At 31.8% G+C, this 27521-nt stretch overlaps 6 protein-coding genes across 12 annotated transcripts; all 6 read right to left on the reverse strand.

Annotated features, from left to right (window-relative positions):
• Positions 1-90: 90 nt before the first annotated feature.
• LOC109597505 (protein Smaug homolog 1) lies at positions 91-2752 on the reverse strand. The gene is made up of 4 exons (XM_020013208.2): positions 2568-2752; positions 1356-2481; positions 1105-1294; positions 91-1045 (listed from the first exon to the last, which is right to left on the reverse strand). Exons 2-4 carry the CDS (start codon positions 2473-2475, stop codon positions 718-720), a joined length of 1638 nt encoding a protein of 545 aa, XP_019868767.1. The 5' UTR covers positions 2476-2481; positions 2568-2752; the 3' UTR covers positions 91-717.
• Positions 2753-4058: 1306 nt separating this feature from the next.
• On the reverse strand, positions 4059-11051 carry LOC109597528 (zinc finger matrin-type protein CG9776). 7 transcript variants are annotated; one of them, XM_020013240.2, is made up of 9 exons: positions 10963-11051; positions 10761-10857; positions 10531-10638; positions 10230-10326; positions 9322-9506; positions 8769-8935; positions 5770-6109; positions 4953-5710; positions 4059-4894 (listed from the first exon to the last, which is right to left on the reverse strand). In XM_020013240.2, the coding sequence occupies exons 2-9, from the start codon at positions 10770-10772 to the stop codon at positions 4225-4227; spliced, it is 2337 nt and encodes a 778-aa protein (XP_019868799.2). In that variant the 5' UTR covers positions 10773-10857; positions 10963-11051; the 3' UTR covers positions 4059-4224. The 7 variants fall into 7 exon arrangements, with proteins under 7 accessions (XP_019868799.2, XP_019868800.2, XP_049825371.1 ...); XM_020013241.2 differs by having other exon boundaries at positions 10531-10641; XM_049969414.1 differs by lacking the exon at positions 10963-11051 and adding an exon at positions 9781-9862 and having other exon boundaries at positions 10383-10638; positions 10761-10782.
• Positions 11052-12684: 1633 nt separating this feature from the next.
• On the reverse strand, positions 12685-13614 carry LOC109597517 (general odorant-binding protein 19d-like). The gene is made up of 6 exons (XM_020013222.2): positions 13478-13614; positions 13333-13417; positions 13184-13272; positions 13003-13123; positions 12861-12931; positions 12685-12799 (listed from the first exon to the last, which is right to left on the reverse strand). Exons 1-6 carry the CDS (start codon positions 13523-13525, stop codon positions 12767-12769), a joined length of 447 nt encoding a protein of 148 aa, XP_019868781.1. The 5' UTR covers positions 13526-13614; the 3' UTR covers positions 12685-12766.
• A 383-nt stretch (positions 13615-13997) lies between these two features.
• Positions 13998-14960, reverse strand: LOC109597499 (general odorant-binding protein 19d). The gene is made up of 6 exons (XM_020013200.2): positions 14817-14960; positions 14679-14763; positions 14488-14576; positions 14312-14432; positions 14185-14255; positions 13998-14123 (listed from the first exon to the last, which is right to left on the reverse strand). Exons 1-6 carry the CDS (start codon positions 14862-14864, stop codon positions 14091-14093), a joined length of 447 nt encoding a protein of 148 aa, XP_019868759.2. The 5' UTR covers positions 14865-14960; the 3' UTR covers positions 13998-14090.
• Positions 14961-16109: 1149 nt separating this feature from the next.
• Positions 16110-16959, reverse strand: LOC126266235 (general odorant-binding protein 19d-like). Its single transcript, XM_049969818.1, has 6 exons — positions 16869-16959; positions 16725-16809; positions 16585-16673; positions 16409-16529; positions 16282-16352; positions 16110-16226 (listed from the first exon to the last, which is right to left on the reverse strand). The coding sequence occupies exons 1-6, from the start codon at positions 16914-16916 to the stop codon at positions 16194-16196; spliced, it is 447 nt and encodes a 148-aa protein (XP_049825775.1). The 5' UTR covers positions 16917-16959; the 3' UTR covers positions 16110-16193.
• Positions 16960-18568: 1609 nt separating this feature from the next.
• LOC109597516 (uncharacterized) lies at positions 18569-20787 on the reverse strand. Its single transcript, XM_020013220.2, has 4 exons — positions 19337-20787; positions 19095-19278; positions 18859-19034; positions 18569-18798 (listed from the first exon to the last, which is right to left on the reverse strand). Exons 1-4 carry the CDS (start codon positions 19415-19417, stop codon positions 18607-18609), a joined length of 633 nt encoding a protein of 210 aa, XP_019868779.1. The 5' UTR covers positions 19418-20787; the 3' UTR covers positions 18569-18606.
• Positions 20788-27521: the final 6734 nt, after the last annotated feature.

Genomic DNA, 27521 nt, shown 5'->3' on the forward strand with positions numbered 1-27521 from the left:
TTATTAATGATAAAATTTTTACTATTATTTTACTTATAGATTTTGGTGACGCTCATTTGCATTAAATGCAATAAATAAATAAAAGACTCGTTCAATCTGTCGTATCTATTTAGAAATCAGTCTTTTTCATCAGTAGCCCTTTTCAGGCAAACTTGTATCACACAGAAACAATCACAAACATGCACAAGTTTACAAAATACAAAGTTTTCTACAAAAAATAAATAAAAACTAATCTGCATGTCGAGTCAAATAATAAATATTAAACTTAGTGTTTGGTGTGTCGGTGAACGATACATTTCGGAATCGGGAAAACTTTGTCAATCTTCACGAACAATTAAAAAAACATTTATATAAAATATCAATCAAGTGGGACATGTACAACAACAATTTACTCTTATCTAAATAAAATCTTAAATATAAGTACAAAAAATATTTAAGCAGTCTTAAATTGAACGTTTTACCATTTCATCATTTTCTTCTCGTTTTTATCGTGTATCCAAAAATAATTCGAAAAAATATAAAGCTCTGTTCAATAAATAAAAGTAGTCTAACACACAAATCAACATAAAACAAGTTAAAAACCAATAGTATATCTGCCAGCAGTGTCATATACTCTTGTTATATAAAAAAGCAGTTCTAAAAAAATCATCTATCACAAAGAATTTTGTCATTACGTAGGCCGACGGTGACGGAGAACTGGAGCCTATCAACGATCGATTAGGGCCCCAGTGCATGTTCCATCATCTCCCTGCACAGCGATTCCAGACTGTCTTCTATGTCCACATTCGTTTTGTTCTTCTGTTTGATCTCCCCGTTTTCCTCTCTGAACCTGACGATCGGATGCAGCCGCTTGTTGTACAATTCCCCTTGTAACTCTTGAAATTTGAATATCTCGGAAGCCTTGAACAATTGGTTCTTAAGCGTGACACTCCCGACGGAATGCCGGTGGGATTTCTGTGCGCCGCCGCTTTGCACGTTCGGGAACGACGAGCTCTTTTGGGCGTACGTGCATTTGTACGCTCCCCCGTTGTTGTACTGGTGACTTCTAAAAACACATTAAATTTGTTAAGAAGAACCAAGTGACAATTGGGGACATTTTATTACCTAGATGTGTTTTGGCGTTGGTTGTATATAGGTAGGTTTGTGCCGTTGAACAGTTGTCCCTTCCACATAAGCAAACGTTTCTTCTGGTCGTCGTTGAAAGCTTCGAGTGACTCCGCTCGTTCGCACAGCGAGTTGAACAGAACCAAGCACTCGTCTTGTGGCTGTCTGAGCATTAACAACTGAGTACAAACTACAAACAAAGCAAAACAATATATTAAAACGGAGGAACAACATAAATAAATGATTGTCACCTTTTCCCATGACTCTGACGATCTGCGCAGGCAGATCTTCACCTTTGGCGATTTGCAGGGGACTCTGCAACACGCTCTTCACCTTCTTCAGGGCCGCATTGAGATCGGCTCCGTTCATCACCTCCGTCTCCAGTTCGGTGAGCATCGTACTTCTGTCTTTGAGTTTGGCGATGCTCAAAAGAATCTTGTGTCTCGCTCCTTTCGTGATTCCGATCGTTTCTAACATGTCGTCGTCGAGACGCAGCATCTGTTCGTAGGTCAGATTGTTGAACACCCAACTGTACTTGTGCAAACGCAACGACTTCAGCCAGGACATGATGCTCTTCATCGACGGCTGGTTCTGCAAGTCCTGCAACTTCGTTTCGGAGCTGCTCGTCTGTAGTTGCGGATTGAGGAGCAGGGGATTGTCGCTGGAGAGCGAGTAGCTGCGCTGCTTTTGTACGGGTGGTTTGTTCAAGTTCTCCTGAGAGGACCATTGATCGTAGGCGGGCGTGACGTCGTTGGGCAGTTGTCCCGGCGTTAACGAGTTGGACCGTTTGTTTAGGGAGATCAAATCCGGATTGGGACTGACCGATTCGTCGCTAGATTCGTTGACTGGGGAGTGTATGAAATTGTCCGGACTGACCCTGTTGATGACGTGCTTCAGCAAGTACTTGAACGTTTTCTTGTCCTCTTTATTGAAAGCGGGATGGATGAACACATAGGACATAATCTCGACACATTCGTTATAAATTTTATAAGGTGGGGTTAAAAATTCCGTTAGTACTTTACGGATTGTCTTTAGATAACAGTCGGCAGTGTCTTTATTGCCCGGTCTGAGCAGAGGCAGGTGGTTGAGTAACAGAGACAAAGTGATCTGCGGTCGTTCGGACAAGAAGCTGCTCACGTAACTGGCGTCGTTCGCGTTCCGTTCCATCAGTTGCGCTTCGTCGTTGAAAGCGGTGGCGATGCATTGTTCCAGGGCGTATTGCAAGAAACGCGCGTTTGCGAACGGCAGTCCGGACATCAGGTAATAAAGGGCCACCGTCCTTTCGCAGCTGTCCCACTTGTGGAACTTCACCCTAATCTCGTGTAATTGTTCGCAGAATTCCGAAAAGTCACGCATGTTCCCAAATTCCATTTTAATCTAGAAAAAAACCCGCACGTTTTTTTCTCATCTCGTATGAACATAAAAAATAGACTCGTGGATCCATGAATTTGCGGAATACTCACCGTGCGATTGGATGGGCGTTGAACGAAATCGCATTGGAGTGCGGTCGAGTTTTCCGTCTTTGCAGTCGTTATTTTTCAAATTTTACAATGTTCACTTTATATCATAACTGCGAACTCGATGCACTCGCACTTTGTTGACACACCCAACTACTGCGAAGTTAGCAGGAAACTAATTCCACTGCTTCACTTAGAAAACCTCTTGCACTACCAACCGATCCAATTGGAAGAGGCGCAAAATCTATAAAAAATCATTTGCTTTTAATATATACTGGCTGCTTACTTGATATTTCATCAAACAAATTTATTTCAATCTCTTACTCAACTTATATGATGAAATATGAATGTGTTCCACCATTGTCGCAGGAAAATTTACAAATGAAGAAAGTATTTGGGAAAATTCATAATTATTCTATAATGTGCGGTCTTTTGTTCCAGAAAAAAACATTATAATCTGACACTAAAATAGGATTTTGTTAATAATAAACTTTCATTAATAGGCAACCTACCCTACAACTTGGTAACGCTTCGATATACACAATATAAGTTTATTACAGAAGCAACACACACTTAAAGATGATTGTATGTCTTTAAATGGTTTTCTGGAATTAATGTTCTAATTATAAACAAATAAATTATCGTTGCGTGCCATAATGCCGTAACATAAAAAATAATGACTAAACTTAGGTAAAAAGCACCAAATTAAAGAAAGGTGGGTGATAAAATTGATATTATAGAAATAAATTATTTGGTATGTAAAAACAAAAATATACACGAACTTACTCAACTTATATGGTGAAATATAAATGTTCCACCATTCTCGCAGGAAAATTTACAAATGAGGAAAATATTTGGGAAAGTTCATAATTATCCAACAATGTACCGTCTTTTGTTCCAGAGAAAAAATCTATAATATGCTACCAAAATACGATTTTGTTAATAATAAACTTTGATTAATAGGCAACCACTTTTACAACTTAGTAATGCATATAATATACACACTATAAGTTTATTACGAAAAGAACACACACTTAATGATAATAATATCCTTAAATGGTTTTCTGGAATTAATGTTCTAATTATAAACAAATAAATTATCGTTGTGTGTCATGGGTCGTAACATATAAAATAAAAGGCCAAACTTAGGTAAAAAGCACCAAATTAAACAAAGGTGAGTGATAAAATTGATATTATAGAAATAAATTATTTAGCATGTAAAATACATAAAAGTACCGAAATGTGCAATCTTAAATAATACATAAACAGCAATTTTTAATCTTGTAATTAGTGTTCCAAGTTTTAGTAGCAACATTAAATATTTAATCATTTCAAATATTTTTATAAGTGAATGAAATCGTTCTGCATTCAGTGAAGTAACTAATTTGGAAGGATAAAGACATTTCCAATTGAATAACAGGTTAAAAATTTAAAACTTGCAATCTGTAGTTGGTCAATAATAAATACTATTACAACAAACAAAAAAATAAAGTAAAATTTCATAAAACTCAAATTTCCATTTATTTATTAAATTAATAAATACTACAACAGTAAAAAAGGCAATTTGTATGTATATAAAAGAAAGTTTATTTGAACAAAATATGATATAAATACAAGTCATATTTATTCACTCTAATGTAAGTTCCTAATTGCAGGTTTAAAACTAAAAAGACTGTGCAGCCATATCATCTGCACAAATGCCCAACATAGCCAGATCATCCTCTGGCGGCAATGGCGGTGGCTCCAATGGTAAAGTGTGTGACAACGGAACACCATGTCCCTCATCTGTCGCCGCCCCATAGTCATATTGTTGCTGAGCATACATTTGATTGTACTCGCTATAATACATGTCCATCATGCTGTTTGCGTGTTCCGAATTGTAATTGTTGGCTGTGTTAACTTCATTTTGTTGTTGTTCACCTATCTTCGGGGGAGGCGGAGCTGAAGGTTGAGGCTCGCTGATTTTTGGTGGTGACGGCGGTTTCGGCTCCTCCTCTTTAACAGAGGGCGGAGGAGGAATCGTCAACGGTGGAATGCTCGACAATTTGGGGAAACAAACTACGTCTGGCTTCGGTATAAAAGCCTTTGGCAAGTTACCCGGCTCAAAACGTGTCCTACGTGGCTTCTCGTACTCTTCCTTCTTTATTTCCTTCTGCTTTTCCACCTTCTCTTCCATTTTTTTGTTTTTAAATAACGGCATTCTTCCTATAAACGGGAGCTTTTTATACGAGGGCGGAGGCGGCGGTTTCTTTCTATCATCGTGTTTGGAATCTTCGCTGTCTCTTCTGTGACGTTCGTGATGCTCTCTGTCTGAGTGACTGTCTTTTCTTATTCTGAAAAATACAATTATAATTTAAAATAGTGACGTATGGTTGTGTACAGATATTTTACCTGGTCGGAACTTCTTCCTCCTGTCCTCCATCGTCCTCGCTGTCGGAACGACGTTTTCTGAACGTTTTAAACTTGACCTGATTGCGCTGCTTGTCTAAAATTCTTTCATACTCTTCCTGTTCCCTACGTTTTCTCTCCTTCTCCTCTTCTTCCATCCTTTCTCTGGCCTCTCTCTTTTTTCTCTCCATCTGTTCCAGTTCAATTTTCTCGCGTTCTCCACGTTTTCGATCCGCCTCTGCTTGTTTGGCCCTTTCCCTGTCCTGTTTCTCTTTCATCCGGTCCTTTAAACTTCCCAGCATGTCCTTTTCTTTCTGAGGCGCTTCTTGGACAGTCATCCATTGGCTGATTAACTTATCCTCTGGCTGTTTTTCTTTTTCCTTTGCTATAGCCATTTCCTCATGTTTCTTGTGCTCCTCGACTAGACGTTCCAAAACAGACCATTTACTGGACAAGTCTTCCTCCAATATACTTTGAGCCTTGTTCCTCATCGCCACGCGGATGCTCCGCGAATTATCCCTGGCATTATCCTCTGAACTGCTGTCCGACGACGAACTGCTCGACGAAGAATCGCTCGAGTCTTTCCTGCGTTTTTTCGAACGCTTCTTCTTCCTTTTCTCGCTCGATTTTTTTTCTTTTCGGCTCTTTTTCTTTTTGGATTCCTCCTCGTCTGACGAGTCCTTCGGACCGATTCGCGCCAAGGCTTTCTTACGATCGGTCAACCACTCCACTTCCCACTGCGGATTTTGACCGATGAAACTCTGCAAATGACAACCATAATAAATTTCGCATCTCACAACCAGGTTTATCTAACACTCACCTCGTAGTTCTGAAAGTGCGCCTGCGATTTCAGGTGGTGCGAGGCACAGTGCAAGTCCCCGATCCAAACGTCGCAAAGTTTACAGTACCAACTGGGGGCGGCTATGAAGAACTGCAAGCCCTTGATCGGCACGCGTTTCTGCGGCGCACCTTCGTGCGTCGGAAGCAACGGCTCGGCGGGCAACTTGTGCCACGGTGTCGTGTCGATCGCGTCATTCTTTTTCACGTTCTCCAGATGGCTCGTTGACTGGAGATGAACGAGCAGTTTTTTCGCTGTGTCCGGGAACTCGTCGCACACGCGGCACCAATGTAAACCCGTGTCGTAATGCACGTAATTGACTCTGAAAAAAAAAAAAAAAATGATAATTGCCAATGAAAGATTATTTAATTACATTAGTGTACAGTACAAAAAAAACTGGTAGGCTCTTAAAAATAGTGATTATGAAGTTGTATTTATTTATTAGGTATATTTTACAATAGTTTATAGCTTGGGGATCTTTATTTATTTATACATTTTTTTCACTCACAAACTATGATAATAATATTGTGAAGTAATATTGTTACTCTGATCAAATAATTATTATTATATATTTACTGGAACAGATTTGAGTGGTCACAGAAATTCAATAAAATAAAAACTTAATTGACTGAATTGACTACTTTTGAACCTTATTAAAAATATGCATACATTTTTTAAAATTTGCCATTTTCAACATTTTTTACGACTTTGGTAATTGAAAGTATTTTGTATATCTTTTACAACTTGATTTTCAGTAGTATAGGTTATAGTCTCTTCATTCCATCTATCTGTCTTTCGCTAATGAAATATCCATTTTCTTGTGTTGAATCCTTCTCATGGTATGCAATATACTCTTCAGCGACCAACGTTCAATCTCTCTGTCATTTGTTCTTGAGTTGAGTTCACCACGTGTGTTGGGACATTGTCACCGTAAGTTTGTACCAGAATTTCTTGATTTCACTTGCGTCTTCCTTTTGACTGACTGTACTACCATGTGTAGAAGTAAACTAATAACAAGCACCCCAAATTCCCTTATTTTGTTATGCATTACTATTTTTATTTGTCTACATTGAGTTTTTTCTAAGTGACAAATAAAATTATTTAAACAAAAAGTTAACAATATAAGTAATATATTAATATATATGTACAGTGTGGCATTCATCAAGTTTTTAAAAAACTTTCCATTCATTTGTAAAGCATCAAAATATGTACTTAAAGATAAAATTTCACACTTTTTGGCTTAAAACTAAAACCTATTGAGTAATTTTTTGTTATGAAGATTGAAGAAATTATATTAATAAATTTAACAATATCTCTGAATTAAGTGCCATGACAAATGGGTGTATATACGAAATTTCATAAAAAAATCTCCATATTCCTGTTGAAAAATTATAAATCAAATATTCTTATGAATTTAGTTTTTTAATTAAGTGGTTTATGAAATGAACTCTCAAATTACACTGTAACTATATTACAATATTGTAGTAATGGCACTATACTGAATATACTATATATAATATACTTAAAACTCATTTTCTGAAGTTCGTGAAAGAATTAATGAATTTTGTTAGAAAATTACCCCAGAACAATTGAAAAAAAATACCCATGAACTTACGAAAAAGAAAAGAATATAAAAATAAAGCTGAAAAATAAGATAATTTAATTTATTAAAAAATAAATTCATCAAGAATATGAATTTTAATTTTTCCACAGAATTATGAATATGTATAATTTTTTTAATCAATTTTTGTATATATCCATTTCGTTCAAGGTGCAGTGTAGTCAGATTTCCTAAAAAAACTTGCTAATATGATTTCTTCAATTTTCATGTTAAAAAAAAATATCCTTTTGTTTAGAATCAAAAAATGTGAAATTTAAAGTACACATTTTTATGCTTTAAAAATTAAAAAAAGAACAAAAACACAAATTTAATAGGGATATCTCACTTTAGAATATGCATATTTAAACAGTATTAGGATTTGGTGTGGAAAATAAATTAAATCAAAAAATGTGAATTGAAAGTATACATTCTTATGCTTTAAAATTGAAAAATGAACAAAAATACAAATTTAATAGGGGTGGGATATCCCAAAGATATATATTTAAATAGTATTAGGATTTGGTGTGTAAAATAAATTATTTAAATTTTAAAATCAAATTCTATTCAAGCTACACATAATTTATTATTTAGTTAAAATATCATTATTAATAATATAATAACATAAAATGATTGTGTAGCAGCAACAAAATGATCATTAAACTGTGGCTTTGTAAAATCAAATAAAATTTAATACTCAATAATATCTTTTAATCATAATAACAAGCACCCTAAATTCCCTCGTTTTGTTAGGCATTACAACAAATGACAAATAAAATTGTTTTTCATTAAACAAAAAGTTAAATTAACTAAATTCCTAAATATCCTATTTAAACATACTAAGTGGAGTACAAAATTCAAAAAAATTTACAAGATCAAAATTCTGCCTAAGCATATTTGTTCAGGTTTATTTTTTGTTGGAATTATTTCCTGACGTTTTGCTAGCACCAGTGGCCATCATTTTAATAATTGATTGAATGATCAAACCCCTGAAGAGTGCAGATCATAATGCTCAAAGAAATTCAGGCATTAATTGGAGCATCATTAAGAATAAAAAATATACATTATCTCATCATAAAGTTGACACTTAAATTTAACTAATTCTTCCTATATATGTTTTAAAGGAATAAGTATTTTGTTTATTCATTTGTTAATTAATATATTACCAATAAACCTATTATATGAGATTATATAAAAAATATGTAGTTAGGGCCACCAGTATATCAGAAAATTAGTATTATCGATAAAGGGGGAACGTTTTATCAGATAACTGTACATACATAAATATACAATATTTTCTAAGTAGGAAATCCTAAAAAGAACTTTTGGGATATCTAAAAAGATGATACAAAGTTAATAACAGAATTTTCGTAATGAGTCTTACCTATCGTGTCCATATTCATTTTGATTGGATGCGGGACTGTTGCGGTTGTTTTTGGGTGATTCCTGCAACTGAGCTTCCAAATCTTGCATCGTCTTCCCGTCCTTGATGATGCTCGACAGCATTTCTATGACGTTGACGATCGCCTTCAATTTACTGTGGATCTCATCCTGAAACGAATCGTTCGTTGAATCGAAAAAACGGTGCGTGGCACAAATAATTGAAATAATAAATATATTGCTTGGAATACATACTGCACCGGTGAATTTCTGTCCTAGTTTTTATTATATGGAGTATTTAAAGTTTTAAATTTCGGTATTTAGATAAACGCAGAGTTTTGGCTGGAAACTTGTAAACGTGAGAAATTGTGCCGCACTGATTTACAGTCATCCTTACCCTTCACTTTGCGTCGCCTCGTCGGGCGTCACTCGGATCCCTAACAATCAATTTATCACTGCATAACGATATTTTTATTTTTTAACGGGGTTGGAGATAAATCGTGGAATAAATCCGAGAGACGCACGTTTACGAAAACGGCAATCGGGTAGAAATTTACCTGAAGTTTGTCATTCTCCTTGAGGATCAAGTCAAGGTCCCGGTCTCTAGATCCGTCCGAGAGCAGGTCCTGTTTCTGGTCGCGAAGCAACTCCAGCTCTCTGCGCAGTACCGATGCCTTTTTCACGTACTCCTCACGCTGCGTCATCAGTTGCGCACGCTGCTGCTGCATCTCCTGCGCCACCGCTAAAAGAAAACCTACATGTGTATGCTGATCGGTTGTTTGTTCTACTGTACTCTATTTCGTAATTCATCAAACCACTGTTTTCGATTATTACTGTCCAACACACATATCCTTGTCGAATTTGGCGCCTAGCGTTATTCGAAGAGGAGGGCCAACCATTCAAAAAATCACACGGAAAAACTGATTACCGCTAAAGGAATTACAATCGGGGCAGGACTTAAACCTAACTTATTCGCTTTACTTAACAATAAAGATACAAAACAAAACTGCACATACACTTTTTAATCATTGCTTGCACTGGTGTGCTTTTTTATTTGTGAATAGGCTGCGACGACGTTGGATTTTATTAACGTACAACCTAAAATTAAACCTTGATAAGAACTGGTCTTCAACATTGACACTATATAAACACTCGCTATGTATATTGTATTGTTATGACGTTAATTTGTTACGCAAAGCAAATTCAATTAAATCATTTATTTCATGGCTTCATAATAAACTTCCATTGCAATCATTTTCTGCACAGTCAATTAAAATTATCAAATTTGAATGAAAGTAATTACTTTTCATTGTTATACTTTTATGTTCCATTTTATTGTTTATTTTTTATATGCATACATAATACATATTACACACAAACTTTATTATTTTATTAGTTTTTATTTCTTTTTTATATAGCAATGGAAGTTCATTTATAATATTGCTTTCATACAAAGTGATCTTACCTTCTTTCTTCTCTTCCTGTCCATAATTGACGTTTGTAGAGTTGCCCCATGTGTTGGGATAGACAACGTCTCCAGGTGGTGTTGGTTGTGTTTGGTTCTGCAGGAAATAACATATAAACAACATGAACCAAGCCCATCGTACTCAAAACTTACACTCTTTGCGACATTACCCTCACCACTATATTTTTGTGGACATTATTATAGTTTTTTTGTAAATTATCTAATATGATAAAAACACTGTAAAAACATTGAAGCACGAAACGAAAAATTGACGAGACAAAATGAAGGAGTTAAGACTTACCGTGTAGGAACCATAAGTTTGGTGGTAACCATAACTACCACCGTAATTTTGTGGATAACTTCCGGTGTAATTCTGGTAGTTCTGGTCCGAATATTGACCGTGCCTCGACTGCTAACATAACACAATAATGATCATTTGAAATCAAGCTAATGAACTCAATTTAAAAAACAAAATGTCATAATGACAGATAACCTAAAAAAATTACTTGTCACCTTGGTAGAAATACTCACGTTGTTGTACATGGTTGTTTTCAGTAAATTTCGGGCTATGAATTCCTTGTTGATGTGAATGTCGCGTGGCACATCACTCAAATCGGTACGATCGACCCTGAAATAACCACCGGCCATTGTTTAATTTATCTCAATGCGAAATCATTTGACGTGATCGTCAATTATTTACATCAGACTATTTAGCTGTCGATTTAAAATTTACCTTTGATAGATTTGCTGTATGTTTGACACTTGCTTTATTTCTGTCCAAGTGACGCGGTCGACATTATCTGTTTGCAAAAATACGATATCAGAGCGCTGCTGTCGACGACGCGACGGTTGATACGACAAGCGCTAAATTTAAAAATAATAAAATTGAAATTTATCACATTTACCTGTTCATTTATTTGTTTCAGAGTGAGAGGCTAAGGAAATTTTTTTTATTTCATCATTCCAAAAGCGAATCAAATTAATACAATGTAGTAAAGGGAAATTTTAAATACCAGAAGGTTTTTTAAAATAATTTAAGAAATTTCTTGATTTAAAATATCATTTATTATAATTATTTATTTAAGGACTCAATAATATATTAAAGTTTAAAAATATAATATTTATGTGAATTGATATAAATTCATATAAATATAAAATATTGTAGCTTCAGCAATTGAAGAAATAAGGCGTTTATTCTATTTACATTTATTTACCTACAAATAATTAATGTTTCAATATAATGTTTGATTGGTGTACAAAATATGTATGCGTATATTCAAATATTGTTTACATTATTACACTACACTGTTGGTAGTCTATAATTTTTGTATTCGTTACAACAATGTTCATTATATTAATTTTTAATGTGATATGTGGCCTATCCTATACAATATAAGTAATACATTAATGTACAGATAGAAAAGCGTTTACTCCTTCTGAATCTTGAGAGATACATTATGCATGACAGAGACACCAAAAGGCCCTAGTTTGCTCCGTGGTGGGAGATTCTGTCTGTCGAGTATGATGTCTCTCTTAAAATTCAGAGGGAGTAAACGCTTTTCAATCGGTATACATACAGCGTGGCCCATTTGAAAGCGGTCCCGCATAAAATTTGTATTTTTGTCTGATTTTAACAAACTTTCTATTCATTTGTAAAACATAAAAATATGTACTTAAAGATAAAATCTCACGTTTTTTGGCTCAAAAACAAAATTTTTAGACATGACAATTGAAGAAATTAAATTGACAAATTTAAAAATAACTCTGAAATGGGTATATACCAAATTTCATAAAAAATTCTCCATAATTCTGTGGACAAATTATTCAAATCTAATATTCTATGAATTTATTTTTTTAATTAAATGGACTATGAAATAAACTGTTAAAGTACAAATTATATTACTTTACAATAATATTAAAATATTATAGTAATGATACTACACTAATTATACTATAATTAATACACTTAAAACTCATTTTTTGTTAGGAAATTATCCCAGTACAATTGAAAAAGATGCCTATGAGCTTATGAAAAAGATATAAAGAACATAAAGATAAAGATGTAAAAATAAGGTAATTTAATTTATTAAAAAATAAATTCATAAAAGAATATGAATTTAATTTTTCCACCGAATTATGAATATACATATTTTTTGTTGTCAGTTTTTGTATATGTCCATTTCATTCAAGGTGCTTAATACAGTGATGTAGTCAGATTTCCTATAAAAATTTGCTAATATGATTTCTTCAATTTTCAAGCTAAAAAAATATCTTGTGTGTTTTAGTTTTGAGTCAAAAAATGTGAAATTGAAAGTACACATTTTTATGCTTAAAAATTGAAAAAAAGAACAAAAACAAATTTAATAGGGATATCCCACTTTCAAATATGTATACTTAAACTGTATTAGTATTTAGTGTGCGAAATAAATTATTTAAATTTTAAAATCAAATGCTATTCAAGCTACTCATTATTTATTATTCAGTTAAAATAATATGATTAATAATATAATAACATAAAATGATTGTGTAAAAAAGAATTAAATTTCGAACATGTCACTGGAAAATCCATTCTGAAACAATAACAAATATAAATTAGTTATGTTTGAGCATAAAAGAAAAGAATTTACTTACAGCTTTAGCCTCATCAAATACACATTGTGCTATATTTGATGCAGTCTGGCAAGGATCAGAGTCAATAGTAACTAGAAATAAAATTATTTATTCGATTTTAGTTAATAATAAATAAACTGTAAAATTTTAAATATGTACTTACCCTTAGCACCACAGGTGATTGCAATATTTCTTAATTTTTCGTAGGCCTCAGGATCATCCTCTTTTAGTGGATCCAGCATTTTCAATGCTCCCTGTCCATTCAAACTACCATCAGCATTTTGCTGAAAAAATAAAATGATAAAAAAATTATAATAAATTAATAATTATAATCAATTTCTTACAAAATTGAAGCCTTTGTGAATGCAAAACAACAGACATTTGCCTTCGTGAGAGTCAGGTATTTTGTGGGACAATAGTGAGCCTATATCGTCTGAAATATAGGTAAAAATTTAAGAACTTAATTATTAATTAATTTATTATTTAATAATACCAGGTTTGGCGTTAGTTTCGCCAATACATTTTCCACCGATATCTTTAACTTGATTAACAAATTGTTCGATGACCCCCTTGGAAATCTGTAAATAAATGAAAAGGACAACTGAACTCTGTTACAATAAAATATTAGTGATACTTACAGCATTTGCTGCGACGAAAGCGCATGCAAGAACAATTAAAGATTTCATTGTTTTCACTTTTGTGCTCACAAATCGAGGAAATTTTTGAACTGTACATTCCAAATTGTCATTCTTCTTAAATACTGGAGATAACAATTAATGCTTGGGTCGGGTTCTAATTAAAATCACAGTTAATGACACGTGCAATTTTTAATTACACATTTATTATAACCGTATTAGTGTATAAACATACGATTTGGTACTAATTGATTTTGGTAGATATGTTATTAAAATGCAATTTTCATTAATTTTCGCCAAATTGCGGATAGAGAACCGATAATTTCAAAGAAGATTTGGTAATTTCAAATTAATAAGTAATTTGTTATTTTTTTATCATGGTTAGTTCCAAATTGACTTTGGTTTATGCAGCACAACCAGAATACATCATATTAATAAGGTAAGATTTATTATTGAAAATATTTATTTCATTATTTTATATTTATATTAAATTTAAAAAATGTTTTATATAATAAAAACAATGTTGAATAGAATCAAAATATATTAACAAATTTATATTGTATATACTTAAAATAAAATATTAATGTAAAAGAAATTAAAACAAAAGTAAGAGTGATCAGATTTCGAACATATCTGGTCCTAATCCCATCTGTAATAAAAAATTACCGGATTATATATATATGCTATGAAATAAAATAAATAATAGTCACCTTGGTTCCTTCCTCTTTAGCACAAGTAGCCAGGTTAGCAGCTGTGACACAAGGATCAGCATCAGCAGCAGCTTAAAAAATAGTAAATTTTAGTTTCTAAGATATATTTTATGTTATTTATAATTACTATTTGATATGCAAGTTTCAAAAATAGTTTTGGCTTTTCCGTAAAGATCTGCGTCCTCAGCTTCTAACGGTGCTAACGAATTAATAGCCCCGTCTAGATTTGGCGATCCGTCTTCCCCTTGCTGAAACAAAGAAATAGTTAAAAATTGATTCAAATATTGATAATAAGAGATTTACCACTTGGAATGCTTTGTGGAAACAGTAGATCATGCATTTTCCCTCGTGGGATCCGGGCACTTTGTGGGCAATCAATTCAGCAATGTCGTCTACAAGAATCAAAGCAACGAAGATTTCAGTTTTATATGTTAATAAAACAATAAATTAGAAGAAATTAATTGAGGACATTCGGAAAAGTATATAATATTTACCATTGCTAGCTCCAGTTTCTGTAGCACATTTTGCACCGATTTCCTGCATTTTGTTCATGAACTTTTCCACAAACTCTTTAGAGATCTGGAATCAACCACAACTTGTTAGGGGTACACCAAAATACAACAATTTTTTACCGCATTGGCAGCGACGATGAAACAAGCCAATATCAAATAACCCTTCATGTTTCGAAACGAATAATAACACTAATAAGATAAAAATGTAACTGATGAACACATCGAACACGCCTTCGCTTTTATAAAGGAACAATTCGAACCGGATTCGAGGTCGTAGGTAACAATTTTCAAAGATTTAATGACACTCTTTTTGTTTCGATAATCGTGTAGTTTTTAACAAAATTAAATTCGCCGAACGTTAAATATATGTGTTGATTGAAAATATATTATTTCATGGTTGGTTTCAGGTTTAAAGTGCATGTTCGGAAGTCATTAACTAAGGATTACGTGCAGGATGGACCATGATTCGACTAAGATTCTAAGATAGGAATGGTAAATAAATAAACAAATATAAAAATATGTATTTTTATGTATATATTTTAAAATTATAGATTCTGGTTTTAAAGTAAAGTAAAAAAAAAGGAATTTGTTTAGAACACAGAATGTTTAAAAACATTCTTAATAATAATGGTATTATTAATGTCAGAAAAAAATAATTACTAATTAACTATATTTTGTAATAACATAATTTGATTCATTGATTTAATTACTTGTACGAAATTATATGAATATTCTTATAAGTGATTTATCTACCCAAAAATATATTATATATCTATTTGATGGTGGACTTATTTAATACAGCTGAAAGTACAACTGAAAGTCTAAATATACCAAAAGCGTTTGATTCGACTGAATTTTGAGAAAGATGTTATGCGCGACGGAGACAGTAAAAGTCTGCAAATTTACTTCGTAGTGGGAGACTTTTAGTGTCTCTGTCATTCATGATGTCTCTCTCAAAATTCAGTAGGATCGGTATATAAAACTTTTTTTAGAAATATTTTGTATTTTAACCAATTTATTTTTGTTTATAAGGTTAACTTTTATAAACTACTTGAAGTATTGTATTTATATGTTTTATATGTATAAAATTTATGTATATATTTTGTATACCAATCGAAAACCGTTTGATCCAACTGAATTTTGAGAGAGACATCATGCACGACAGAGACAGAGAAAGTCTGCATATTTGTTTCGTAGTGTGCATGATGTCTCTCTCAAAATTCAGTAGAATCAAAGTCTTTCTAATCGATATAAAAGATGTTGATTTATAAAACTAATATAACAATTTTATTGGAGTTTTAAATTTATAATGATGATAAAACCTCATATAATTCTTTGTGTTTTATATATTACATAAGATTCTTACTAAAACTAGTAATTTATGGAAAACTAAAGTATAATCAATTAAGAAAATACACGTTAATCAATTTATTAAAGGTATCTAAAATTACAACAAAAACATCAGTATCATCATGACTATCAATATTGTTTTTTAAATTAAATCTCGAAAGCTTCACGTGTAAGTCCCATCTACAAAAGAAATTGCATATTAATACAATGAACTGTTTAATAAATTACCTTTTACCTTTTCTCCTTCACTTTTAATACATACAGCCATATTAGCACCGGTGATACAAGGATCAGCATCGATAGCAACTTCAAAAAAAGAATGTTTTATTTGTCATTTAATGTTTATTATGTATTTTGCTTACCACTGGGTAGGCATGTTTCGAAAGCGGTTTTGACTTTTCCATAAACATCTGCATCTTCAGCTTTCAACGCATCCATGGATTGGATGGCCTTTTCCAAATTTGGTGACCCATCTTCATTTTGCTGGAATTAGTCAAAATAATTATGAGATATAAAGTGAAAATACATGTTAGGCTACCATTCCCCAAGCTTTATGGAAACAGTAGATGGTGCACTTTCCTTCGTGGGAGCCGGGAATTTTGTGGGCAATCAATTCTGCTATATCATCTGAAAGTAACTATTTATAATAAGTATAAAATTGGTCGAAAAAATATTTACCATTAGAAGCACCCGTTTCTGCGGCGCATTTGGCACCGATTGCGTGCATCTTTGCCATACATTTCTCAATGAACTCTTTTGAGAGCTAAAATCAAAAAGTTAATTTATCTTACGTGTTATGTAAAATTAATTAATATTGCTTACCGCATTTGCAGCCACGATAAAACAAGCTAAGATGAAAAATTTCTTCATTTTTTAAAAATATATTCTTTGTTAGTCACTGTCGAGACAATTAACAAATATAGTACTGGTGTATTTTTTAAAACGTTCAAGCTTTTATACAAAAAATGACTAATTATACAGTGGAGGACAACAATAAACACATATTAATTTTTGGCTAATTTATAATTTATTTTGCCAAATTAATTTTGAAATTGATGAAAAGAGTATGTTATTATATTTTCATGGTTAGTTTCAGGTTTAAAAATTTCACTGACGAAAGTGCGCAGTCATCAATTAAATTATGTATTTAGACGATTATTGTTTATTAATAATAAAACTGAATATCATCTTTTATGCATTTTTTAAAATTGTACATTTTGATCATAAATTTCATATATAAATCTTTTAAATAACTTTATAAGTAACAATTATACATATGTTAAAATTACAATTCCTAGAATATTTCAAAGTACCGTGATTAAAAATGGTTAAACAATATGTTGTTTATTATCTTTTCACGGTTGGTTTAAAAGTAAAAATACATGCTCATTGTCTAACTATAAACTAATTAAAAATATCAAAACAACTTATTTAATAAGACTAATAATTTTTAATTTGCAATAAAATCATAGAGAGGAGCACAAAAAATACTCCCATACAATTGTTCAATTCCATGATAAAAAAGCAAGAGTAGAAAGTCATTGGGGTTTAAAAATAATGAATTCGAGTGTAAGATTGTGTCAAAAGCCACCTGGCACCGGACCTGTTCAAGTAAATGGCTTCCATCGTCTTCCAGAGGTCATCGAATCGTCGGAGAGCAAAGAAACGTCTCGTTCAGTACCTGATTCACGGCCGTGGACCCGACGACTCTTTCACCATTTTTCACTTTGATACTTTTCGGCCTTTTTTGCTTCATGCTTGACGCAATAATGGGCAAGTGATGAAATTTGCGTGGTTGGTGGAGTGGTTGAGGTTTTTGTTTGAGTGGTTGTTTTATTTGGAGTTTTGTGACTCCCTTTAAGAAGGTAAGAAACCAGAATTTTGCAATTGAATTGAAAAAATCGGTTTATATTGTGTTTTATATAACATATTTTTTATTTTTTATTAAACATCTTAAATTACTAACTCTAGAGTAAATAAAATAGAAAAGAGCAGTTGTAAATAGACATGAATATTTAATAAAAATAAAATAATTAAATGTATTTTTAAAACATTTACTCTGAGAAAAACCAGAAAAGTCAGCATTAACACAAACAATCTTGACGTGAATTAGAGTGGAATTGCTTCCTGTCAATTAAAGCCGCACCTGCTATTTAATTGTCACACTTACTACTCACAATGCTTCAATGCGGGACTGGCATACACAAACGTTTCTAAAAAAAACATAAACAAACCCAAACGTATGTTTGAACAGGAGAAAAAAAAATAAATAATCGATGGTATTTGATATTAGATAAATGGCTGTAATTTCAATTAAACATTAGATTCGTGTCAACGGACTTTCAGGTCTAGACAAAGTGAAATTTACGTAATTTAATCTACCCCCATGAAAAAAATCAGACGCCCACAGAACCATACAACCAGTTCACCCACCTGTTCCTGCTTCGACTGCAATTCCTGCTGCAAAATAAAGAAGGTGCGAATGTGAAAATGCGATTTATCAAACAAAACCACAATTTATAACTTAATTTATTCGATTAAAATATGAATAACGGAAAATTTATGTATCAGGTTTGACTTTAGGATTTGCAGGATAAACTGTCATTAGCATTTTTTCTTCGATGCTCCGTCTTTTTCTTCTACCATTCACCACTCCCAATTGTAACAAAACCGGATTGGTGGAAAGTGCAGCCGCAGCTCCCAAAATTGCAATTCCTGCTAAAGGTATCAATAACTTCTTCAAATATAATCCCTGCAAACACAAATGAGAGGTAACGACTATACTTCTTCAGACAATAAGGGTATATCTCACAGAATGTTCTCCTCCACCTCCATATCCGTGTTGGACTTGTCCGTAGTTTCCCCCAGGTGCACTGTGTCCTAAACTGTGACCGTATTCTTCTTGATCGTAACCGTGAGCACTCGGCGGTCCATAAGATCCTCCATAATTTGCATAGCCGTACCCACTGGGCCCACTAGATCCGTACCCTTAAAACAATCGATTTGAATCATTTGGTAAACATAAAACAGAAACTAAAATATAAAAACCTGAAGGTTGTTGAGGTTGTTGATGGTGATGATGATGGTGCCTTCCTCCACCACCTCCATGTCCTCCAATTCCTCCGATTCCACCAAAACTAGAAAACGAGAATAAAGAACGTTTCTTCGATTCTATTTCGTCATTGTCCTCATGGCTAGCACCACGTCTTTCATCTTCCCTTATGAGGTTGTTCTGCGACAAAAAAGACACGTGCCTTGTTTCCCAAAAACTTGCAATTAATAAAACTCACTGATTGGTGATCGTTTCCATCATCCAAAACAACAGATTCAAACACAAGAAAGAAAACAAACAGAAGGGACCAAACTCTCATCGTCCGTTCATTTCACTTCCAGCGACAGAAGAAAAACAAGTAAACTAAAAAGACAAAAGTGACACCCGTAGTTTTATGTGGCCTGGATGTGCACAGTGGTTCTTCGTGGTGGGATTCGAGATGAGACGCCAATGTCAAATTGATGATACAATTTTCCCCATTGTTGAGGAAACAGCTCGACCAGAAACGAAACTTTCCTCACAGCGACAATTGCAATCGTTTTTCTACCAGATTGTTGTCCTATCATAAGTCATTAAATCGTTAGTTGAGTTAGATGTATTGTCTCCGTTGCGAATTCTTTAAGCGGTCAAATTACTGAAATGGCATTGTTTTGTAATTTGTTGACACATTTTAAAATTGTGAACGAAAATTTTTGGTGTAATACGAACCTGCAATGATATTTCGTAAGCAATAACAGAAATATTTCGTCGATAAATTACGGGAAAAACGAAATGAAATTCCCTCAATTTCTATGCTATAAAACCGAGACAAAAATAAAGTGACACTGCATCCAATTCCAGGAAGATACGCGACCTTATTACATTTATTATCGGAAATGTGTGATGTTGGGTCCCTAGGGAAAAAAGGCTCCGGGATTATTTCTCCACACATTTTCAGGTGAACAAGGCATAAAATAATAGAGATCACTATTGTTCATTCGGTCAATTATGTTGCTTTTTTGTGTGCTTGGTCGAAAGGATATTTGGTAAGATGGGGGAATTACAGGAAAATCTGGGATGAAATAGGGGAGCGAGAATGGTTATGATGCCTTTCACGATATAAAATAATATCGGAGCTACGCATAAAATACAGTAAAATAAGAAAAATGATTAAAAATGCTCATAAAACTGTACTTTTTTAAGTTACAAAATTTATCAATGTTCATAATTGTAAAGACCTTTTAGAAAAAAACAAAAATAAAATATTTTTCAAGCAAGGCTAAAAAATAAGGATCTAAATTGACATCGTTACGTTTTCGCATTTTCTTTTATGCGTGATTCCCTTTCCTAAACGGTCATTTTTGCCAGAAGATGTGTCCAAAATGCAGCGACGTATTTTCGTCCTCTTGCATCTCATGGAAAACGGCCTGAATAAATTTACATCAATCCGGGGGATGAAGTTCGGTAGGATTTTCCCCGTATTTTCGGCTTTTCGTCCCTTTTTGATTTAAACCGCAGATTTGCACTGATTTTAATGCATTGATCGGACTCTCCTAAAAATGTCAGTGGTATTACTTTATATCGTACCTTGAAAAATACTGAAGTAGTTGATTGATTCTTATCAGAACATCACTTTAAATTGTTCAAGGATTTTACTTTTGTGTGTAAATACACATAATTTGCACTCATGTTGTGAAACAATGACGATGTCTATTAAATTTCTCTAAGTAGATTTACTGATAAATAATTCTGTATTTTATTGTTTTAGAGTAATAATTAGAATTGTACACTTTCACAAATAAAATATATATTAAAACTTTGTGTAAAAACAATTAACACAATAAATCTTATCAATTATTTAAAATTATTTAAAATCAAAAATCAATTTCGAGGTTCCAGAATTGACAACTTAATTTTAAGCTGCTATAATGCAGTTTTACCAAATTAACTTTATAATTTAGAGCCTATCGATTATTGGACGCGTCTGACATTACATTCGTGTAATATGAGTTGCCTATTGTCGCGCTGCATAAATTTATATTAGGTTAGGATTATTCATTAATTTGAATTTGGCTTGATAAATCTATCAAAATAAATAAATAAATATTAGTATTTAATAAAAGCTAATAAAAAAGAGATAAATGTTTGTACGTATTAAAAACTTTAGACTGTTAATTTCCGATAATTAAATTTATATTGATTTCGTTATCAAATAAAATTGTAAATAATTTTGTTAAACTATTTATTAACAAACGATAATTGTTTACAGGAAAATGACGAATTTTATCCAGTTCCGCAGGACGAGAAGATCCTCGACTTCCAGCATGTACATGCAGGTATTTATTTATTTTTATAAGTAAAAGAAACGCAATATTAGACACATTTTTATTGAACGAACATGACACAAGAAAGCAATAAATAATTCGACGTTTTGGCCGTGGCGCCGGCATCTTACAAATGCAACGAATGTTGTCGGAATAACGAAATACAGAAATAGGGAAAAACGTCGCGGATTCTCGTAAACTGCCACGTTTCAACAGCCAGATGTAATAACTTCTAATCCTGCAACTGTTCCCGTCGTCAATACGTCATTTATGTCCACGCGTGTGCCACATTTTATCCTTTTTTCCAATAATAGAAAAAATTACCGAAGCGTGCTAAATTTTTCCTTTTAACTAATTACACTAGTTCATACGAAGACATTATTGGGATTATAATATTCATATTCGTTGATATTCCTCAAGATCAAAGTTTTAATCCAGATGATTTATTAGTCCATGTGATTAACAGTTATTTAGTTTTTTCATTAAATGGTCTATGTCAAAGTACAAATTATATTAATTTTCAACAATATCATTATACTATATTTATACTAATACACTTATTTTCTAAAATTCGTGACAGGATTAATGAATTTTGTTAAGAAATTACCTCAGAACAATTGAAAAAGATGAACTTATGAAAAAGATATAAAGATGAAAAATAAGGTAATTTAATTTATTAAAAAATAAATTCATAAATTTTAATTTGTTAATATTTCTTCAGTTTTCATGTCAAAAAATTATCCTGTATGTTTTGGTTTTGAGTTCAAAAAATGTGAAATTGAAAGTATTCATTTTTATCGCTTAAAATTGAAAAGAACAAGAACACAAATTTAAAAGGGATTATCCTGATCACTTTCAAATATGTATATTTAAATAGTATTTGGATGTGGAGTATAATATAAATTACTTAAATTTTGAAATCAAATTCTAGTCAAACTACTCATTATTTATTATTCAGTTAAAATAACATGATAATTAATAATAATATAATAACTTAAATGTGAAGCAGCAACAAAATGATTATTAATTTGTGGCTTTGTAAAATTAAATGAGTTTTAATACTCAATAATATCTTTGAAGGATAATAATAAGCACCCCAAATTTACTCGTTTTTTTATGCATTACATTTTTTATCTATTTAACAAAAAGTTAAATTAACTACATTTCCAAATGTCCTATTTAAACAAACACACACTTAGTGGAGCACAAAACTCGAAAAACTCACAAGATCTAAATTCTGCCTAAGCATGTGAAGGTTAAGGCTTTCATGAGCACTGTTTCCATATCTATATTTGATTGGGTTTATAGGCCATTTTTGTTGGAATTATTTCCTGACGATCCGCTAGCACCAGTGGCTAGAATTTTAACAATTGATTGAATGACTAAACCCCTGAATAGTTCAGATTTTTAATACTCAAAGGAATCTAGGCATTATTTGGTGCATCATTAAGAATAAAAATTGTAAATTATCAAGTTGAACTTGAAAAATGAAAATTTCCATGCTAAAAAGATTATTCTGTATGTTTTGTTTTTAAGTCAAGAAATGTGAAATTGAAAGTATACATTTTTATGCTTTAAAATTGAAAAAAAAAAGAACAAAAACACAAATTTAATAGAGATATCCCAGTTTCAAATATTTTAGTATCAGAATTTGGTGTGTAAAATAAAGTATTTAAATTTTAAAGTCAAATTCTATTCAAGCTACTCATTATTTATTATTCAGTTAATATGATTAATAATATAATAAAATAAAATGATTGAATTGATTTAAAGGGTGAAAAATTTTTCCTTTTAACTAATTACACTGGTTCATACAAAAACATTATTGGGATTATAATATTATATTGACATTCCAGAAACATCAAAGTTTTAATCCAGATGATTTATCTGTCCAAAAAAGCACGATTCTGGTATAATATAAAAAACATGTGATTAAAACTTTTTTTTCACATACCTAGTGGGCGCATTTCTTCGTTAATTTAAAGAGAAATTTAAAAATATGTTGAACAGACTTTAAATTTTGTAAATTAGACAAAACTTTTACCAGTATAATTTTTTCCCTACATTTTCAACATTACTTGGTTGTTTGCGTTTAAAATATTTACAATTGAAAATTAATTGAATATTAAGAATTTATAATCTAAGAAAAATTTTGTTCTGGAAATTTTATTTTAATCTGTAGACCAGTATTATATATGCGAAATATTCTGAAAACTTGCCTGATCCATTAAAGTGTAATCATGTTGTGGACAGAGCCGCAAACCGTCGCTAAATCACCATTTACGGTCAACCCTTCGTCGACGAATATTAAAATAAATACATCGTCCCACTAATTTTAGGTGATATTTCATTCCGAATGGTTTTTCCTTCAACGCTGATGGTCTAATAAAACGTGTGGAATTCACATTAAATACATGTGACCACAAATGCGTAATTTACGGTACCATATCTACCCTTATAGGTCATTAATTCAATGAGAATTATCTATAATCATCCGACGTGGATATAATTTTACTCCACGCATTGTTAATGAAGACATTTATTTTCTATTGCTGATTTAGAAATTTTCAATCAAAACGAAATCATTAACATAATAAATTTTTGTTTCTATTTAAAAGAGAAATAATGAGCAACATGCAAACCCATTCGAAAACGGCGACTCCACCGGGTACCACCACCGAATACAGCACCTGCTTCCAACGAGGATCGGCGGATCAGTTTGTCGGTCGCGAATGAATGGGAATCGCGTGTTGGGCCGGCTGCACGTCCACATCCGAGTCATGTGGATCCAAATGCACACAAACGAAAGCGTACGATAACGTGCCGGTTGTTGGTTGTGGGTTGTCGGTTAGTTTTCTAACATAGTGTTTCCATGTCAATATCCTCGATGTAAACAGTCTCGCTGTGCGTTCGTTTCTTGTGGTGTTTTGTGTTATTATTTTTCACCATGGCTGTCTACCGGGTGGAATATTATAAAGTAGGTGGTTGACTGTTTAAATGAAATAAGTGTTTTCTGCTTGTTAAATTAAAACTTGAGGAAAAAGTAAAAGTAACAGCCAGGAACTGAATGAAGGTCGCAACAACAATTATTATACCTACAAGAGTCGTTGCTGAACAGCGCTATTGGAATGTAAATTGTTTCTTTTGTCCGTTAATAATCCGGATCAAATTCTACCGTTTAATAAGAATTTCTGATTATTTATGTATTTTTTCTTTTGTTGTGTTGAGCGTAAAACCGGTCGTACAGATTTGTTGTTATAACCGTGGGTCGGAAAGAGTTCTTGTCAATGGTTATCTGATGTATCAAATTTAAAAAAATCTTCAAAGGGAATAATTGAAAATTAACAAATGTTGTACAAAAAATTAATAAATTTAAAATGGCTAATGATGAAGAAAACAGGAAATTTGTTGTGGAGATTTGTTATGCTAAAATTAAATACAAGGTCAAAAAAAAGTTGCCATACATGATTATTGGTGCTTATAAATGTTATTCCGTCTGCATTTTCTCGACCGTTATTGTAAAACTACATTTAATAATCAATAATTGTTCTAATTTACGTTTTCTCTTTTGCTTCATAAATTCTCGAAAATCAATATAATAAAATTATTTAAAATTAGTCACTAAAATGCTAAAGAATAGAATGAAGAAGTTTTTGAAGGGTGAGTCATAGGTGATTTTGTGATCAGACTTCCTAGAATGTAGATTTTAGTTCGGAAGGCCCAATTTATATTTGTTAGTCATCGTAAAGGGACCGTTTTATCTCAATTATCTTTTGTTAAGTCAATATTTTTGATGTGTCTTATACAAGTATTTCTGTTTACTTGTTCGACATAAACTACTTTACGTTTCTACTTAGGAGTGTTTTCGAAAAAGATTTAAGTAAAACCTTATGTATTTTTATTGGAAGCAAGATTAAGGAACTTTTATTATGCTAGTGTGGTCGATTCAGTTTTGTACCAACAGATTACATAAATATACAGCGACTAAGTTTGAATTTTAATGGGACATTGTCTTCTAACTCGTATAAATTAAAATAAATCTGCATCTATTAATAGAAATTGACTTTCTGAATGGTAACGTTCACTGACTGTTGTTGTTGTTGTTAATTCACAAATAAATCTGTTCCCATTTCACCATTAATCAATAATTAATTTTTTATGTTTCCATTTTTAATTTTGTTTCAGTTGTTGTCAACTTTAGCAACGGATTTGGATAACATGTTAAGTGAATTGTGCACGACACCACCACCTCCTTATGACAGATTATCCGACAACGAACTAATAACAAGGTAAGTGATTTTTACGATTTATTTTATCAATAAATTATGCGTTGTATCGTCATAAATGATCTGTTTATGTGAAAATTTAAATCCCGCTCCTGTTTGCAAAGCACAAAACGACCGCATAATCCAAATAATTCCGTCGTTTAATATGTTGTGTCGAAACAACCCTTTCAGGAAAAATTCGGTACGTGCGCTAAACTAAACAACATTCTGCGGTGGCGCAATTAAAACATGATTATTATGAAAAGCGTGATTGAATTATGCCGTAAATTTACGATATAATCCGCATGTAAATTGAGAATCCATGTCCCGGGGATAATTTAATTAAAACAATAAACATTAAAATTTATTTTACCTATTCAACGTGCCAAATAACATATATATTTTTTCAATTGTTGTGTGTATATTTACATGAACGATTTCTGTCAGGATGGCAGGAATAATTTCCTGCAAATGAATCCAGAATGCCGAAAATCCTGTCTTCACTTTGATTTATGAACTTTATATTAAATTTCGCTCACGCAATTCCCGGAATTCATTTATAAATGTAAATTTTAATATAACTGTCACACTTTCCAATACGCATAAATTTAATGCGTTTATAATTATTTTATTTATTCGCGGCACAATTTTAATTGTATTAATTATATATTACATTACACACATTTTCTGAACATTTTAAGTTATTCTACGACTTCATAACTGTAGTAGTTCTGTAATTAGAAGAAACGACAAATTTTTCTAAAAAAGTATTGGGTTTAGGTATAGGGCATAAAGTCCTTTTATTTGCACTTACAAGTAGAATTTAAAAATCTAAAATTGTATAGGATGTTATTTTGAAAACTCAAAACAAAATTCATGTCACATTTGGCGAAATTATATATCGTTCAAAATAAATTAGAAAAGTAGTTCAAATCAAGTTATAATTGCTATAGAAATTTTAAATCAATACTTTTTCCGTTCTCAATAAACTTCTAATGACTAAGTTTGGTGAATCACTCTGTATATTAATAGACAAATAATTTAGATGACATTATAGGACATATTAACATCTGCAGTATAGTAGTTTTAAAATATTCTTAGTAACTTTTTCATAATTATTATTACTAATTATATTTTTGAAACAAACATAATAAATCTCGTGTTCCATTTTTATTTAAATCTGAAAAAATTCGCCTTCTTTCTATATCGACTTACGTATTTGTAAGAAACAACAATAACAATTAAATTTGATTTTTCAAAATGGTATTTTATATTATTTCTTTCTGTTAAATTATAAATTGTATTTTTTATTTAAAATTTCCAAAATTTATTTTTTTCTGTTTTTTTTTTTTGAGAAATAAATATGAAAATATAATGTAAATCGTTTTTACTCTATTTTTTGAACTTTAAACTTTAAATAATTTTTTGAAGTTATTAATATAATTAATTATTAAATTAATTTTGATTGTTCAAAATGGTATTTTATATTATTTCCCTCTGGTAAATTATAAAACTGTATTTTTTATTCAGAATTTCCAAAATTTATTTTTTTCAGGTTCTTTTCAGAATAAGTATGAAAAGATTATATAAATTGTTTTTGCTCTATTTTTTTGAATTTTAAACATTAAATAGTCTTTTGAAAGTGATTAATATAATTACTTTTGAGAAATTTTGAATAACATAATCGTGGACGTAATTATTGATCAAAATCCCAAAAAATCAAATACGTCCAAAACTATTAATTTTTGGATAAGACAAATTCGAGTTCAAAAGACTGTAAATAACCTGTAGAATCACCCTCTAAAATTAATGCATTTATTTCTGATTCACTCTGTATAATGTGTCTCACCAGACT

This window comes from Aethina tumida, chromosome 7 (genome assembly GCF_024364675.1).
Source record: "Aethina tumida isolate Nest 87 chromosome 7, icAetTumi1.1, whole genome shotgun sequence".
Lineage (NCBI taxonomy): Eukaryota > Metazoa > Arthropoda > Insecta > Coleoptera > Nitidulidae > Aethina > Aethina tumida.